We start from the raw sequence: 18393 nt of genomic DNA, 5'->3' as shown, positions 1-18393 counted from the left end.
TAAGAAAGGGAAAAAACATGACCATTTCAGTGATGGATGCATCTAAGAATGTGTATTTAAGGGGTTTATCAGGAGATAATTACACAAAAAATGTATGTTTTTATCCCCTCCATCTACAAATGGAGATGTGTTGTGTTGCCATGTTCCTACATCTCCAAATGGACTTCCTGTTCTGTTTTATAGTGAATGATATCAAGTGTTTGAGTGTGAACCAGAGTTAATGTGTCCAGAACTAAGCAGGCAAACCAAGCATTAAAGTGGTTCTATATAGTATTTATATTCCAAACTCTCACCAGCAGGGGGCAGTCTGGCACCAGAACACACATATGACCAAAACCACCAACAAATCAATACTGTGTATGAACAGACTGTATCAGTCATTGAATAAAGTCTAAAGCTCATTGTTTCCACACATCTGTATGATGGTATCATCAAGTTTTCTTCTTCAAACTAAAACTCATAGACACTTATTTTAACAATCGCTCAAAATAACACTGTGTCTTATAATCTTCACATCAGCTGATAGTTTACATTATAGCTCTGTTAGCTTAGCTCCGTTAGCTTAGCTCTGTTTTTCGACTGAAAACAGCCACAGTAAAACCACAAATCACCTCTGTTTTTAGCTGAACTAAAGATCTGTTTGGAATCCAACAAACAAGGTCAGAACTGTCACTGTTTAGTCTGAACTGTGGATCAACAAACGGCAACTTAGCAAAGATAAGAACATCCCATAATAACTTTACACCTTCAAAAGCCTCGATTCAAACTCACCTACAGGGTGGGGAAGCAAAATTTACAATATTTTGAGGCAGGGATTGAAAGACAGTGTATGACCAATTAGTTTATTGAAAGTCATGAGAATTTATTTGCCACAAGAAAATTGACATAATAGAAAATGTTTTTATTCTATGTGTCATCCTCCTTTCTCAATAACTGCCTTCACACGCTTCCTGAAACTTGCACAAGTGTTCCTCAAATATTCAGGTGACAACTTCTCCCATTCTTCTTTAATAGTATCTTCCAGACTTTCTCGTAATAGTTTTGCTCATAGTCATTCTCTTCTTTCCATTATAAACAGTCTTTATGGACACTCCAACTATTTTTGAAATCTCCTTTGGTGTGACGAGTGCATTCAGCAAATCACACACTCTTTGACGTTTGCTTTCCTGATTACTCATATGGGCAAAAGTTTCTGAAAAGGTATGGATAATAGTGTTAGGTATGATTATGACATCAATATATGTTTGGTTTCAAAACAATTGACGTAGTGCCTGCTGAGAAAAAACAACTAAATGTTCATTGTAAATTTTGCTTCCCCACCCTGTATGTAGAAGAAACACTGACATTTCAACATCAAACTCCATTCTTTACATTTACAGCTGAGTCCAGTGGAGAAAACAACAGCAGTACTGCTTTCTTTTATCACTTTGTCACTTTCTTTGACTCTTAAAGTTGTTTCTTAATGGTTCTCATCCCATCTGGTCCCATTCTGATGCCATTTTTTCTCACCAAGTTAGACTGTGACTCACTACTCCCTCTAGTGGTCACATAAATCCACTCGCTGGAAAAAAAAATTCAGTTCATATCTGTACAATCTACTGCGTTGGCATCTTTGTCAGAACTTCAGAACTCTTTATTTTAAACACACAGGTAATTTTTTTAAGTATTTGAAAGTAAAAATATTATATATAGAGCCTTAAAATATAATGAAGGCCTTCAAATGTTGGCATTGAAAACTGGACATCACTAATTAATACACGCTGAATCGTTAACATTGAGGTCCTTGCACTTGACTGGTTTGTGTCTTCATCTCAGAGATTACATTTAGTGACTTCAATAATAAGTTTGCCGATTATATTATTAATTTAAAACAAAAATCTAGTTACGTTTCCTGACTGTCGATGCATTAGGTAAAATGAGCCCCGTCACCATCAGCCACAACATGTGAGGATAATGTACGATCGAACCGTCTTTATTGAAATAAACCCCAACCGGGAAACACAGGATATGAAACCAAGGCATCTCAACTCACTCTGACGGGGATTTATTTTCAATAATGACTGGCTCACTGCTTATTACACCACTGCTTAGGAAAGAAATCAATAATTTAACCGAAATAAAGATCTCCAGAGCCTATGATTAGACCTGTATAATAATAAAGATAAACAGATTAATGCGTCAAGAATTATAATCCAGAAATAATATTATAAAATAGCCCATTTTGAACTTTTATTTTTGCTAATTGAAGTATATTTGAAAGCTAATATTTTACAGTTTGTAGCATTTAAGCATTAAGATATAAGTTTTGTATTTTGCTAAACTTTTTTTTTCTCACTATGTTTATGCTTATTGTATTCGCTAAAATAACTAACATTTAACATAACATGCAGCTGCTTTACTACAGTGAAATGAAAATAAAAAGTACAAGCTGTTTTTTCTGTTACTCCTTTCAACAGAGTTTTTTTGTGTTTCATGCTTTTGTTGGTAAAGATTATAATGGAAATTGTAGATCTCCAAACTGTGCCTTTAGGAAATCTTCTGAATACAACACTTTTACTTGGAACTGTTTGGTTTTACATTGTGGTATTTCTACTTTTAGCAATTTTTACCTACATTTTCACACAAATATCTGTACTTTACTCCTTATAAAACAGACTTATTACATTGATTGTAATATATTTTGATAATTTAACACTTTATCTTAGATCGTCTACCTATGAAGACCGATTTTAACCTACAGCGATGGAACATTTAACCCATAAAGACCCAAACATTCAACACTGACCTAAAGCGTCTACTGATATAAACCATTTAATACCTGTTGATCCACTAATCCTATCAATACATGTAAATAATTGGTGTAAAATACAGTTTGTCATCTTTTCATGGTCATGTCCCAAGAGATGACCATGAAAAGATGACAAACTGTATTTTTTATGGTCATCAGATATCACCCGTTTGGACGTTCAGAGGCTCCGTAGTTACCGTGGAAACAAGCTGCAAGTTTATTTGTCATGTGCGTTCAGGGTACAAGTACCATGGCAATGAAACACCCTCATCTTCTACAACACTGATTCACCAGTAAAACCCATGGAGTTGGATCAATGACAGTGGATGGACACACTGGGTTTATGTTCAGTTAATGATATATTTTGCTGAAAGCGTCTCTTTTTCCTCGGTTTTCTCTGTGTTGATATAATAACCATAAATTTTATTCAGAACCTATGAACATCTACATGATCAGTGAATTAAATACAATAAAATACCTGATTTTCGATGAAAAAATGCAAAACACAGAGGATAGTATTACATTAAATGGCAGTAAATCACTACAGACAGGTGAAATATAGAGAAAAAAAATTATTTGAGAACTGACACAATAGTAGAACTGGGTCTTTATGGGTTAAACAGAAAAAAATTACCTCTTGGTTTATAGATCGGTACATATCATACATAACAGACACAGTGAGATTAAACATTTTATGTGGTAAGTTTAGGGGTTTCATGGTGTCAGTTCATGGAACGAGACAGTACGACGGCATCGACAGCCTGCAATGTAACAAGAGAAAGTCGACCACAGAAAAAAGATTTGACCAAAGGGAGAAGGTGTCGACTGTTTAATGACACTCAGACCTAGAGGTGTAACATATTTACATTTTTAACACAGGGTTGTTACTTCAGGTTAAATGCATTTTAAAGAAGGAGGTCATTCATTGTTTCTTTATTCTGCGTCATTGTGCACCTTCACAACATCAAGATTGACAATAACATGTAGATAAGACGAATCCCATTCCAGTTGTGACTTTATTTCAGAGAAAAAAAAATGGTATTACAGTCAATAAATTTCATAATCCTGTTGGATTTGTGCCACCATTTACACATATGATGTTTGTCAATTTAAAACAAGAACCTCACACTTTGTTTTAACCCACAAAGACCCAAACGACCAAAATCATCTACCAATATACAATGTTTAAGAACTTCTGATCCACTAATCCTATCAATCCATGTAAATAATTGGTGTAAAATACGGTTCTTCATTTTTTCATGGTCATCACATATGATCATTCAGGTGTATAAATGTTAAATGGATGTGCACTTATGTAGCAACTTTTTTCTTCATAGCACTCAATTTATTCATTCGAGGAACTCAGAAACTCTGGGTTCAATATCGGTCTCAGGGACTCTTCGACATGTGGACAGGGGTCAGGGATCGAAGCACTGACCTTCTGGTTTATGGACGACCCAGACTAACAACAGAACCACCACCGTCCCTGTGTGTAGTTGATGTACTTTCACTGTTTGGCGACAAACTGCAGCTATCTAGATTAAATTGACATCATATATGTAATTAATGCATGATCCTTTGAGTGTAATGCAATTTTTTTTTTTTTTTTTTTTTTTTTGGTCAAATAAGGTCCTATGCATCACAGCTGGAAGGGGCGGGGCTTCAGGTCTCTACGTAATGGTCAATATGCAATAAGTCGTGCAATAATCTTCAATTCTTACAATAACTATGCAATATTTCGTTGCTGTGGAGCGGAAACCTCATAAGTCCATTTTTGGTCTTTTTTTTGTCATAAAAGAATTCTGTTGGTCAGTGTTCATGTTGGCCTTGCAGTTTAAGAAATATTTAACCAATGAAAAGTGTTGAAAATGATTTGTGACTACATTTCTTAAACTCTATTCATTTATTTCAAATATACACTGTTTTTGCAGTTTCCTGAAAAATAACCATTTTGGATGTAAGAGGTTTCTGCCCGACAGCGACAATTTATTCAATATTTATTCAAATACAAAGATTTTATAGACTTTCATAGATATGTACACTGTTAATATTGTTAATATTCATTGATGTACAAGCTGTTTTTACTGTTAATATTGTAAATTTTGTGTCTATTCATATTTTATGTCTATTTTATTTTATTCTACTTTTAGTTCTATACTTATTTTACTTTTGTTAAATTTTATATTCTATTTTCTTATTTTACTTTTGACTTTAGTATTTGTAATTTTCTGTTTGCTCTGTTCTTATTTTCTGATGTATTGTTTTTTGTTCATATTGTTTGCACTGACTGGAATAACACCCCTAATTTCACTGTACACACATTGATAATAAAGGCTGTTCTATTCTATTTTATTCTATTCTAGATGTAAGCAGACAAAAGGATGAAAAGGTGTTGTCTACTTGATAAGATGAAGGAATGCTTTCATTGCTTGGACTTTCGTTCTTGTAAAATGTTAAATCAGTCTGTTTTTCTCTACCTGACTAAATGATTTGTATTCTTTTGTCTCTTTCCTTCCCTCGTCTGCAGTGTCTTTAAGGCAGTTTTTTTTCCTTATGAAGTAATTCTGAGTCTCTGCTTCTCTTCAGGACAAAGGGAACATTAGAGTAGTGTTTAACGTTGGCACTGATGACATCAACATCGAGGAGAGCTCCAAGTTTGTCAACGATGGGAAGTACCACATAATTCGGTTCACCCGCAGCGGTGGCAATGCAACGCTCCAGTTGGACGACCTGCCGGTCATAGAACGCTACCCCTCAGGTAGGCCCTGCCCCGCCCACATAAGCCCAATGCCCACCCACCCACCCACCACGGCGCTGTCCGGCTGGGGCAGAGCTAACCCCACCGTAATATAAAGCAGCCCACCTCCTGATTGATGAACGACATCAGTGTTCCTATCAATGTTTCTATTTAAACAGTGAAGATGAGAAATACAATTGCAGCTTTTGTTTCATGTTATTGTGTTTGAAATGAAATATGTGTGATCTGATATGAAACATGACTTTTTAAACCATAAAATGAGACAGTTATTACAATAGCTTGTACAGTAGCCAGCTATGTCATGATAGGCCTGTTAAATAGTGTTAAAGGTAATTTAAGAAAATAGTCAATTCAGGTTGTTTTTCTCATCATAAAAGAAAATAATAACAGTTGGTGCATTTTTGGTCAAACAATAATTTAAAAAGATGTCATATTTTGAGTTAAATGTTTAACTAGAGAGAAAAAATAAGAAAAAGAAAAAAGTGTATTTGTTGAACATAGTTTTGTTTTTATATATTTGTTGGTTTTTATTATATTTAAAGTGGTAATCTTAGATAGTCTTTAACACAATGAGGTAGATGATAGATAAAATGCTAAATGTTAGGTGTTGTGAGGTGTGTGTGAGGTTATCATGTATGTAACACTAAACTCAGTCAGTTTTATAGACAGTATGTGGCAGCTGTAACATTATTTCCCTGTGCTCTTGCAGATGTTAACCCCTGAAATGTCTCTTTAAATTAAACCCAATGAACAGAGAGTAAGAGTCTGCTCACTGGAAACATAGTGAATTCATCTTGTCTTGTCTCAGCAGAACAAGCTTATCTTACCTCAGTGACATGCCAACAATGAGCAGACCATTACTTTCTTTTCATTGCTGTTCTTTTTGTATCCAGCTCCTGTACCACGTTTGGATGTGCGTAATTACTACTGTGTTTTCATCTCTAAATTAAAGGCAACATTGATAACGAGCGCCTGGCCATCGCCAGACAGCGAATCCCCTATCGGCTCGGTCGAGTAGTTGACGATTGGCTACTCGACAAAGGTAAAAACCCTGATTAAAATTCCTTAAAACTTTCAGCTTAAAAAATACAATTTGAAGCCAGTTGAATATACTATATTGTGCACCATCAACTAACATCTAAAAATCTAAATCATAACTAAGTATTAAAAGTTGGGCAGCTGTAGTGTGTAATACTGTGTAAACTGTAGTGCCTGTGAACGTATCTTGTTAGTGTGTATCTGATAATATCAGGTTAAAGGGACGATGGAGAGATTAAATGTGAATAAATCAGAAAGTAGAAAAGAAGTACTGATAAAAGATGCTTTATTAAGACTTGTAAATAAATTTGTTTATTATCAAATTGTAAACAATAAAGCATTTACTAAAGATATTTACTATTATTATTATTACCATTATTATGCCCATGTTGAAAATTATTTTTGTAATCAAATTAAAGTACATGCAAAGTATTGTGATATGTAAGAATTATGTAAATTTGAGATGACTAATAGAGCAATGCTTTTTGAAAAAATGTAAAATGTAACTCCTAAACTTAAGCAGAGCTCCTTAAATTAGCCTCTAGTCCCTTTAACAGTGAGCAGTGCTAGAGCTTATAACCTGTGCATGCTTCATAGGGCTGTACGACAGTTCTCTAGATCTCTGTCTCTCTGTCTGCCTGTCTGTCGCTCCTTCAGATACTATGTCGTGCCGCACAGCCATCACCATAGCAACCATCTGTCAGCCCCGTCTTCTCAGGGCCCTCTGACTCCTCTCATCTGCCGCCTCTTTCTCCTCCTTCTGTTCTTTGCCTCCTCATCCTCCTTCTTGACTCTCAATTTTTTCCACCACCCCTTCCCCAGTCTCACCCCCCCTCCCCCTCTTTTCTTCTTCTTCTTCTTCTGTCTGTTCCCTCTCCTCGCTCTTATCTCTCTCAGTCTCAGCCCCTTCCACGGTTCTCCACGGCTTCGATTTGCTCTGCCATGCTTAATCTATCCCATCCTCTCACCATGGCTTGGGGGTGGTGGATTGTGTAACACTCAAACACTCTTGTGTGTGTATGTATGTTTGCACGTATGTGACCACTGGTACGTATGTGTGTGTGGCTGTATTTGCGTGTCTGTCCACTCTCTCCCGGTTGGCGTGGTTTTTGTGCGTGTGGTGTGCCTGTGTAGGTCGCCAGCTGACCATCTTTAACAGCCAGACCACGGTGCGAGTGGGCGGAGGTGAGCGAGGCGCCGGAATGTTCCAGGGCCAGCTCTCAGGCCTCTACTACAACGGCCTCCGCATCCTCAACATGGCCGCCGAAGGCCACCCGCACATTAGAGTGGAGGGCAGTGCGCGGCTCGTGGGCGACATGCCGTCCTCATCTATCACCCCGCAGTCCAGCGCTGCAGCCGGGGGCAACCGCTCTGACTCCGCCCCTTCCATCAGTGACATCACCACCACCACAGCCACCAACAGGAAGCAGGGCGCCACCCAGCAGGTCAGCGCGCAGCAGATTAAGTCATTATAACCATGCGATGAATGGATTTGTATGTAATTCCTCAGATAGTCTGTGTCTGATCATAACTCTGCTTTTTAGGACAATAGGTAATTAAAGAGTGTTAATTTACTTTGATTTTTTTTTTTCTTAATTCACTAAGAGGATTAGCACACGCATCGCCCACTAATGAAGGAACAGAGAGGAGCCAAAATATGTGAGGAGTGTGGTTTTTTTGTAGCTCCTTTCACAAAATGCAAATTCATGTACATAGTGTAGATCAGTTTTGGGCCGTTTTTGGGTTCTTTGGTCATTAATAAAGTAATTATAAAGGGTCAGGAGGGTCTTACTTTCAGCAAAACTTAATGGTTGTCTCCAATTACTGCGCACGATTTAATAAGTCATTCATAAATTATGACCCACATGTCCTTCAGCCTTTTTCCAGAAGGTCAGAAGTGATTGAAATACATGCTTTAGATTCAAGTGAAGGCAGGAGAGCATGTAAAAGTATTTTATAAGTACAGAAATAGAGTCAGTGTCAAGGCTAAATTTCAAACACCACTCCAAATGTCCAGACCTAAACCTCCTTGAACAGCTCTGGAATGTGATCAAGAGGAAGATGGAAGGTCAGAATCATTTATTTTTGTTCAAGGAGCTGCGTAAAGCACCAGCGGCGATGTGGAGAGCATGCCAAAAACTGTGATTGAAAATCAGGGTTATTACGCTGAATATTGATCTCTGAACATTTCCAGAGTTAAAGGATTTGTATCTTTATTCCCTTGCAATATTCAAGGTCTGAAAACACTGCATTTTTTTGATATTTTAACCAGTAGCCGGTAGTTTCTCGAATAAACAAAATGTTCACATCGCTATAAATAGCAAACCAGTGATCTGTTATTTTTTTTCCAGAGATTTATTTTTGTGTTTGTTCTGGCTCTGTGGAGCAGAACTGAAATTCTCCTTCCCTCGATGTTTGATTCAGCTACAATCAAACACAAAACAGATGCTCTGACCCATGGCACTATTATTATGAAAAATCCTACGAATGCATCGGGTGGCGAAGGGCAGTGTCTCTTCTCAACTGTCCACATCTGCATCTAGACACTGAACTTCACCCTTTTTCTAATCTCAAAGGCACATCTTTCAGATTTGTATTTGCTTAACAGCTGCTGCTGCTGCATTAAAAATTCACAGAGGGCAGCCAAATATCCTTTTAAGATGAAGCAAGAGACAAAATAGCCGACTGCAAAACTCACATCATAGTTCAGTTGCTTTCAGTTGAATAGATTCTACTCCTGGAGACAAAGTGGTCCCCATACTCACAATTACAGGAGGTGAAATGTTGTTAATGGAAGCTTTAATAGCTTTTCCGTAATATGCATCTAGTAAACTGATGCAAATGGGGAGTGTACAATAGAAACACATAACTGTTATTGAGGCGTATTTATAGTGCAGTCGATGCTAGTGTCAGAGGATGCATTATGAGCAGGTACCACAGACATTTTGCTCCATTGTTCAGATCACTACGGAGATGTTGTCAGGCTCTTAGTGGGTGTCTGTGTGTGCCGCAGTTCTTCTTCTGTGTTATAAAACTGCCTGCCGCACTGAAAAAGATTTTTTTTTTTTTTTTTCCCAAGTGATACACGTTTCCATGGAGATAGTGAACCCCGCTACCCACTGCTTCTTTTTTTTCCTCTCTCCCATCTCCCATCCAGACTCTCTTAGAGAATAGCTCCTCTGTGTATAAACCGCCAGCTGTTTCAGACATAAATAATAGAACGCAGAGAGCTGTGAGCTAAGCCTCAGGCATCAATAATGGATATGAGAGCTGGATGGATAGAGCGCAGGAGTGACAGACTTTGTCACAGGGGCTTATTTTCACACTTCACCTCTTTGTCTCCCATAAATGTGTGCTTGCTTTAAACAAACTCTTCCTGCTCCAGTGATATGCTGATGCTAAATCTGGGAGTGGAGTGCGGGAGTCAATATCACTGTATGGGAACTAGGTCAGACCAACTATATGCTCAACATACTGCAGTGTGTGTGTTTGTGTGTGTGTGTGTGTGTTAGTGAGTGTGTGCGTTTGCTCCTCGCCAGTCAGGGTAAGTCAAATCTATTCCTGCCGGCCTCAAACTGTGTGTGTTTGTCTTGTTTAAGAAGAATCTACAGTGCATCCGTTGAGGCTGTCTAGTGTTGCCTGGCAACCAACCTGGCCTTAACCAGCACACACATACAATAAGACAGAATGCACACGCGCAAACACACAGGTGGATTGAGAACAATAGGCTTGAGTTGCAGTATGTTGCATCAGAGGAGGGGCAGTGAGCGATGTCTTCCAAAGGTGCTGCCGGTCCAAGGAATCTATCGATTTTATGCACACGTTTGTCTGCCAGAGTTCCCTCATGGTTCACTTCTGCCCTCAGTCTACTTTATGCAGCAAGAATGTGTTATATGCCTCCTCCCGAAGTCCACGGTTTATTGAAATCTTTTTTATTTTTTTTTCTAGAGTGTTGAAAAGTGGAGAGAATTAATAATGCATGACAGCTGAGCACCAGAGAGGAGACGAGCGCAAGAGACAGTGTGAGAGTGTGTTGTGAGTGTTTATGCTAGAGGCTTCTCTGACTCACACTCCGGTTTTGATGTTGCGTGTCTGTCTGTCTGTCTGTGTGTGTTTGTGTGCGTGAGAGTGTACCTGTGTTTGATGGATAGACTGACAGAAGAACGCTCAGGTGGGATCTGATTGGATGGGGACAATCAGGTGACCTGGACTAGCCTTGTAGACATCTCCCAGTCTCTGCCTCTTTGTCTCTTTTCACCGTCCTCTCTGTGGCTTTTTTCCACTTTTATTTGTCCCCCTCGTCTTCATTCTGCTCGCCATCCATCTTCTGAAGATCTCCCTCCTGTCTTGCTCACTCTTCTCCTTTCCTCTTCCTCTCTCCTTTGCTCTCTCCCTTTCCATATCTTTCCATATTTACCCGTCACTCCCCCCCTTCTCTCTTGCTCTCCCTCCCTCCCTCCCTCTCTGTGGTTGAGCTCCAGTGATAGGCTGTTAATGCAGGCGGTGTATGAGTCTATCTCACCATCTGCAGTAGTGGAGCTAGCTTCTCTTCTCTCTGTTTCTCGTCAGGATCTCTTCATCAGCGTGCCAACTTCAGCCTGATTTGGTGTATTCTTGCGTTGCAGTGTTGATGCATGCAAACAAAAATAGACCAATGGGGCAAATTAGGCTACTATAGAGCTGTGTGTGTCTAAATGTGTGTGTGATTTCCAGTTGTGAAAGTAGCAGACAAGCTGTTGAATCTTCTGCAAGAGTGTGTGAGGAGTGCATCTACAGTATGTGTGAACTAGGCAGTCAGGGAGGCATTGACGGTCGTTGGCACTGTTCGGCTGCTCAGGTAGAGATTTTGCTCTTTCAGCATGCACAAATGACTCTTTTGTTACTTCTTTGTCTCTTTTCCATCTTCATCTCTGTGCATCATCTTCATGTCAGCATGCTCTGCTTCTAAGGATGTGCAGCGGAAGGGTGGAGGGGTGTTGGTGCAGAAGGGATTAGAAGAGCAGAATTCATGTTTCCTAAAAGTTCTACATCTTAACTACAACTTCTGTGGTTAATTGATGTGACTGCTGCTGTGTTTAGCATGCCTCCAGCTTCATTGGTGCCTATTGTCTCCCATGTGATAGGTGGATCAATTGTCCGATTGACACCTTCCCGGCTGAATGGGCTGGTCAGCTGATGGGGTGATGTCACAGATCAGAGGAGGGGCCTTGTTTAATGTCTGTTTTTCTTTTTTTTTTTCTATTTGTTTCTGCAGTAAATTCAAGATTCAACACAGGTTCCCACAGAGGTCATATAGGTGTTTTTGGATCAATAATCAAGCATGGTGGCTTGACATTGATCGGTGACAGATGTCAGGGGTGATGTGTTTCCTACTGGCTGATTGGCTCTTGTGCTATTTGGATCCTGGCAAAGGCACAGAGGTTTATTGACTGGCTGGATTCCAGAGGCTAAGCTCACCCCAGCAGCATTTGACAGCCCAGTGGGCAGAACTGATTGGAAAGGCAGCGAAGGAAAGAGACAAAGTCAAGCATCAATAATCTAATGTATGTTTTAAGCCAAACTAAACCACAGTAGACTTGTCAGGACCAGGAACAGACCATACTAGGTCAGTGGAGGCTTCTTCAGCTGAATAAAGAAGCTGGTTTTTACAGTATGCGCTTTTCTAATCTTATGTAATCTTATGAACTCAAGGCAAAGAAATAAGTAAAACAAGGATAGAGACCAAGCTTAATGAATTTCACTTTGAAATATTGCCTGTTGGTTTCAGCAAGGCCATCATAGACCACTTAGTACTTTGATTTGGTTCAGATTCTGTTCCGGTCTAGTTGTAATCTGCCTCTAGAGCTCTTTTCTTTTATGACTCTGCTGCTCTCGCCTTTCCTTTATTCTGTGGGTTACTAACATCTACTGCAATGCATCACAATCCAATTTTAATTTAGTGCTGGCACCGAGCACCCAGTGTGGCTAAAACACACTCACACATGCACACTGGCACATGCACACACTCATATCTCTCATGCTGAAGCGTCAGGGCGGGCGATGTTTAACAGTAGTTCATGAATATGCGGAGCACATTAGTACGGTGTTAACTAAAGACCGCAGCACTTTGAAGTCTTCCTCCCATCTCGTCTTTGTTTTCTCTGCCCTTTCTTCCCAAAATTATTTTTTATCCATCCATCTATCTTTCACTAATTCCTTCCCTGCTGTCCTCCCCCCCCCTCCTTTTCTTCTAACACCACCCCACTCTGGGTGGAATGGCAAATCAATGCACAGGTCCCCACTGAGGGTGCACACTCCCTTTTTTATTCCCTATCATTTTTAACAGCCTGAACTTAGAGTTGCCATGGCAACAGGAGGAGCAGAGATGGAGAGGGGAAAAAGAGCGCCTTTTCCGTAGAAAGGGAGGGAGGCAGGGTGTTAGAGATGTAGATGGAGTAGATGAGATATTAGTTGGTTGATGTAGGTTATAAGTCAAGTGTGAGGTCGTTATTGACGAGAACGGTGTTAGATAAAAGAGAGTTAAATTACACATCGAGGGCTCGGGTGGATTTTTTTTAATGCACGCTCGGGAAAACTGGTTTTATTCATGTCTTTAGCTTCACACTGCGCATCCTCTTACATCTCCAGTTAATATCAGATAAAGAGAAGAAAAAAAGAAGAGGTGTGAAGTAAGGATCGAAATCCTGAAGAGAAATAGAGGAGGAGGGTCAGCTGTGGAGGAGATAATAACTGGCTGTCCCTTTGTGGTGTGAAACAAGATCCCATGCCTCTTTCCTCCTCCTCCTCCTCCTCCTTTCTTCTTCTTTTCTTCTTCTTACTCCTAATTTGGCTGCGAGCCACTGCAAACGGGCAAAAGTGTTTGTGGCGAACTGGAAAACGAGTGGGCGATGGGCTGGTGCTGTGTTTTCACACATGTAGAAAATAAACACAAATCACAACCATGTGTTAATTACTGGTCCGTGCGCTGAGGGATGTTTTCAGGAGATAATATGTTTGTTTTTTTTCTTTTGTACCTATAAGTGTTTAATTTCCACCTTTTCTCTCCATCCGCTCTCTGCAGTCGACGGATGACCTGCTGGTGGCATCGGCTGAGTGTCCCAGTGATGACGAGGACATTGATCCCTGCGACCCCAGCTCAGGTTAGACCACATTTCCCACAAACACACTCAGACATACACATCATACCCTTTATTGTTCTACGTAACTTAATTCCTATTTCTGTGTCTCAGTTTCCCTAATTCCATGGTATTAAGTGTGCTCAAACTGCAAAAGAGAGTGCACGATGAAACTGCAAGATTATTTTCATTGATTCGTTTAAACGATTATTTAAATAGGGGGGAAAATAGTAGAAATGAGAAAAAGACATGTCTGAAACTGACAAACAACTTGTCCGTTATTCCAGAACCAGCTGAAACAGCAACCACAAAAAGTATAAAAGTAAAAGGATATATCTAAAAAAATATCAATATAGAAATGACAACAGTTTATATAAAAATATTTATAGATGTAAACAGCAAACAAGTCAAATGAATCTACAAGCAATATGTGCACCATAGTTTTCAACACATTTAGATCCAACTTAATAACTTTAAGATGGCACTAACATACAACTTAAAAACTTAAAGCCAAATATCCTTAATGTTTTTGTGAAAGCTTAAAAGTTTAAAGGAGTAAGTGATGGTTCTAATGTAGGAAAGTCAACATATAAAGATATTTTTCTGCCTTTTTGTTCTAGTCTCTTCTGTTGTTTGTGTTGATCCTGGCATCACATGTGTCACAATAGGCGTCCTTGTGAAACACAACAGCAGAACCAATGTTCAGCAGCAGGAAAATTAAGGAAACAGCTTCAATTCTGGAAATTAAATCTTTTTTTTTTAATCAATTCAAGTTGATCAGTCATTTCAGCTCTTGTCATATTGGTCAAAAAGTTGCAGCGTTGAACTGTTGTCATGTTTTCTTGTGTGAAACAGGTGGAGCAAGTAAAATTAAAAGCATGTTCACTTAATTAAAAAAATATATATTGAGTGAGTGAACAGGTTGTTAGAAATGTTAACAAGTGTCAGAGATAAAATGTTGGTGATTATACTCCACCCAGTAGAAATTCAGTAGCATATCACACCATGTGCATGTGCAAATACATTATAAATATGCAGTAAATATGCAGTAAAATATTTTAATTTAAATCTAAATTTATATAAATCCTTTTTTCTCTTAATATTTTATGTTTCACTAGTGTATATTTTTCAGTTTTCTGTCTTTCCTGCGCTTTATTTTTGTATTTGTGACTGTCGATAGAGAAATTTCCCATGGTGGGATCAATAAAACGTATCTTATCTTATCTTATCTTATCTTATCTTATCTTATCTTATCTTATCTTATATTATATTATATTATATTATTAAAACACTGCAAAGTGCTGTACAAACTTGATCTGAATACAAGATATGCTAAAACTAATAAAATAAGAATAAATATAACATATACTAAAGCAAAAAGAAGAAGAGAAATGTTCATTATTCATGTAAGTGATGATCTGACCCAACATTAATCCCAAAGTTCCTACACTGTGCCATTAACTATGTAGTTTACACATTGTACTGAAGTGAGACAGTGTTTGTGTCATGCACTTTCTCTGTCATCACTTTGTCGCTTGCTATAATGAATTTTTCATTTCCTCTTATATCTGCCTCCACCTCCCCGTTTCCCTCTGGATCTTTACTTTCACCCTATTTCCTCCATATCCGTCCTCATTGACGGCCTTTTGTTGCTCTCTCCTTCTTCCTTACCTCAGCTATAAGCAGCCTGAGAACCCGAATGCTAATTCTTTCACCAACAATCATTTAATACGATGTCATATATCACTATACTGCAGCTCTCGCTGACTCTGTATGTCATATAGTGTCAAATGACTGTAATAAAAATTGATAAATGTGCACCTGTGCCCTGGCTCTCCTCTCAGCACTGTGTAATAAAATCTTTTTACGCATTATGTGATAATGTGAAAACAGCTTTGGCCTCAAGCTGCAGCCTACTGGTGCCAGCTTGTAGCATTATGCAAAATGTGTGTCAAATAATTCATCATGATGCATTATATCTCAGTGCTCCAGCTCTCCACCCACCATCTTTACATGTCATTTAAATTAATAATGTATGTTTGATACTGTAATGGAACTCACGTCGGCTCCCTCTGCCTCGCAGCTCGGCCCCCTCTACCCGAGGTGAAGGTGTTCACAGGTCCGGTGGGGGAGGTGCGGGAAAGCAGCAGCACCACGGGCATGGTGGTGGGCATCGTGGCGGCCGCGGCGCTCTGCATCCTCATCCTCCTTTACGCCATGTACAAGTACCGGAACCGCGACGAGGGCTCGTACCACGTTGACGAGAGCCGCAACTACATCAGCAATTCAGCCACACAGCCCAACGGCAGCGCCAAGGACAAGCCGCTGGGCATCGCCAAAATCTCCAAGAACAAGAAGAACAAGGACAAGGAGTACTACGTCTGAGGAGATGTCCAACACACCGACATATACACCTTTATATATAACGGTATATGTACATAAATAGATATATTCTCAAAAGATTACACACATGAACACTGACATAGACATGATGTTAATGTTTACTCTCCAATAATCACACTCGCAAGCACAAACATACAGCACACAAACAAGCACACAAAGACCATGAACGTACATTTAAGCACAAACACAAACACACACACACACACACACACACAGACTGGCCTGAGGGCGTGGACCCTTACTGTACAGTATTTACCAATGAAAAGAGTCTCTGTGAGAGGCTTGTTTTATGAATATAAACACCATTCCAAATGATTTTGAAAGCACCAGTCCAACTCCCAGTTAAGAACCATTTTGGAGCCAGTCAGAGTCAAAGACCAGTCACTCCCCTGCCGCAGGAGGACCTCTGCGATCGGACTCAAAGAGATCGCATCGGACGTTTTAGCGAAGCACATGGCGGACTGTGTTGAAAGACGAGGCAGAAGAATAAAACAAAGATGATGTGATTGCATCAAGATAAAGCACTAAGTGTCTCTTCCAAGCTTCTTGGCCTTCCTCCCTGTTAGCAGACGGGACTCAGTGAAGCATTGAGGATGCTGAAGACAGAAGCACACGACGGTCCAGAATCAGGGTGTAGCCACAGTGACAGTGAATCTAGGCAGAGGCAGGGCTGGTGCTGTTAATATAACGGATGGGCTGTGGTTGTTGCTGCAGAGCTGATGTTTTACGGCGTCCTGTAAATCACAAAGGCGGAATAAGCAGAAAACTGAAAGTTATTTTCCTGGACAGGATACTTGAGACTTCAGATGCTACCTACAGACACCAGTCAGGAGTGGCTGCAGTGTCGAAAACACAGACAAAACACACACACACAGTACATATCCACACACTAAAACAAAAAATACACATGCAGACATACACATACCTGCAATGCTAAAGATATCTTCATAACTGACACTGAAGATTATACAAGAAGACAATGGTGAAAATGACAAAGACCATTATGATAATTGTTATGGCAATGATAATGATGAATATGAAGAACATTTGGGCAGTATAGACTCTTTGGGGAAGGGAGGGAGGGGTCTTATTGCACGTGAATTATCTTACTCCGTGTGATTTATACCGCGTTGAAACTCAAGAGGTTACACCTTGAAGCATCACCATCATAAACGTACCACTTTGGCTTAAGTATTCCCAAATACACTCTTCAAATGGTTTTGAGTCTGTGGGATTCAGACATGATTTAATCTCTAAACTCCACTCTCAGTTCTATCATTGACAGTGTGACCATCTCGAGTGTGCTGCATGCCTGAGTCTCTGAGCTGTGGAGTCGAGTGGAGTGGAGTAAGTCCGCAGGTAGATTTGTTTGTGGGCGGGGCCAGAGGAAGAGGAGGGCGTTGCAACTCCCGCGCACCTCCCCCCCCAAACCCGCACACAGGCCACATCCTGTTTTCTAGACCACGCCCACTAAACCTACTCTTAACAGACCACCTTTTATAGCAAAAACCAGCCGAAGGAAAAGAAAACAGAACAAATTAAATGTTACCATGTGTTGCTAATAGATAGAAAAGTCCAGTTCATGATGCCATCGGCTCTAATAATAACTTGAGTTGCTTTGATTTCACCGGCCCTCCCTTTGCTCTCGTCCTCTTCGTCTATTGGTTGACTGATTTATCGATACTAATGACACAGCCAATACCAGATAGACAGACAGATGGGTTTTCCGACGGGCTTCGTTTATGTGTTTATGGACTTTTGTAGTGTCAAACCAACTCTACTAATTGTAGCCCCATGATATATCAACAGAAACTGTGCCATGACATGAACAAGCCCCCTTTGGTTCTTCCAAGCAACGTTACAAAGCCAGTCAGATGCATGCAAACCGGACCAGGGCCACAACCCACTTGAACGGACTGTGCGTGAGATTTCAGAGTTTATTGTCGAGATTAACTGAACATATTCCCTTTTTTCTTTCCATCTTTAACTGGCCTTTTCCACCTCCTCCTTCTCCTCCTCTTTGTTCTTCCTCTCTCCCCTTCCTCCTCGTCTTTCTTTTCCCTCTATCTCTGTTGTGTTGCCGTCTGAAACAAAAAGGAGGTGTCTCAACCAATGGAATTCTACATCTAGGTGTTCATTAACCATGTTTATTTTCTATATGTACAATTTTTCTACAGTATTTACTTTTATTTTTATTGTTACGGTTCTTTGATGAACATAAAGTGGAAATTTATTATGAAAAATAGTTTTGAAGATTAATGAGTAAATAAAATATTACCCAAGTGAGCCTG

At 39.7% G+C, this 18393-nt stretch overlaps 1 protein-coding gene across 11 annotated transcripts in view; it reads left to right on the top strand.

Moving 5' to 3' along the window:
* nrxn1a (neurexin 1a) overlaps positions 1-18393 on the top strand; it is a 150633-nt gene extending 132240 nt beyond the window's left edge. For 7 of the 11 annotated variants that reach the window (XM_030163343.1, XM_030163344.1, XM_030163340.1 and 4 more), the window contains 5 exons: positions 5375-5546; positions 6499-6588; positions 7719-8029; positions 13645-13723; positions 15783-18393. In XM_030163343.1, the coding sequence (XP_030019203.1) occupies positions 5375-5546; positions 6499-6588; positions 7719-8029; positions 13645-13723; positions 15783-16084 (954 nt within the window). In that variant the 3' untranslated portion in view covers positions 16085-18393. The remainder of the gene's footprint in view (positions 1-5374; positions 5547-6498; positions 6589-7718; positions 8030-13644; positions 13724-15782) is intronic. The other 4 variants (XM_030163350.1, XM_030163347.1, XM_030163349.1 and 1 more) reach the window with 1 other exon arrangement.

Source organism: Sphaeramia orbicularis, chromosome 19, assembly GCF_902148855.1.
Source record: "Sphaeramia orbicularis chromosome 19, fSphaOr1.1, whole genome shotgun sequence".
NCBI classification, from domain to species: Eukaryota; Metazoa; Chordata; class Actinopteri; order Kurtiformes; family Apogonidae; genus Sphaeramia; species Sphaeramia orbicularis.
This window is presented reverse-complemented; position numbering and strand designations above follow the sequence as displayed.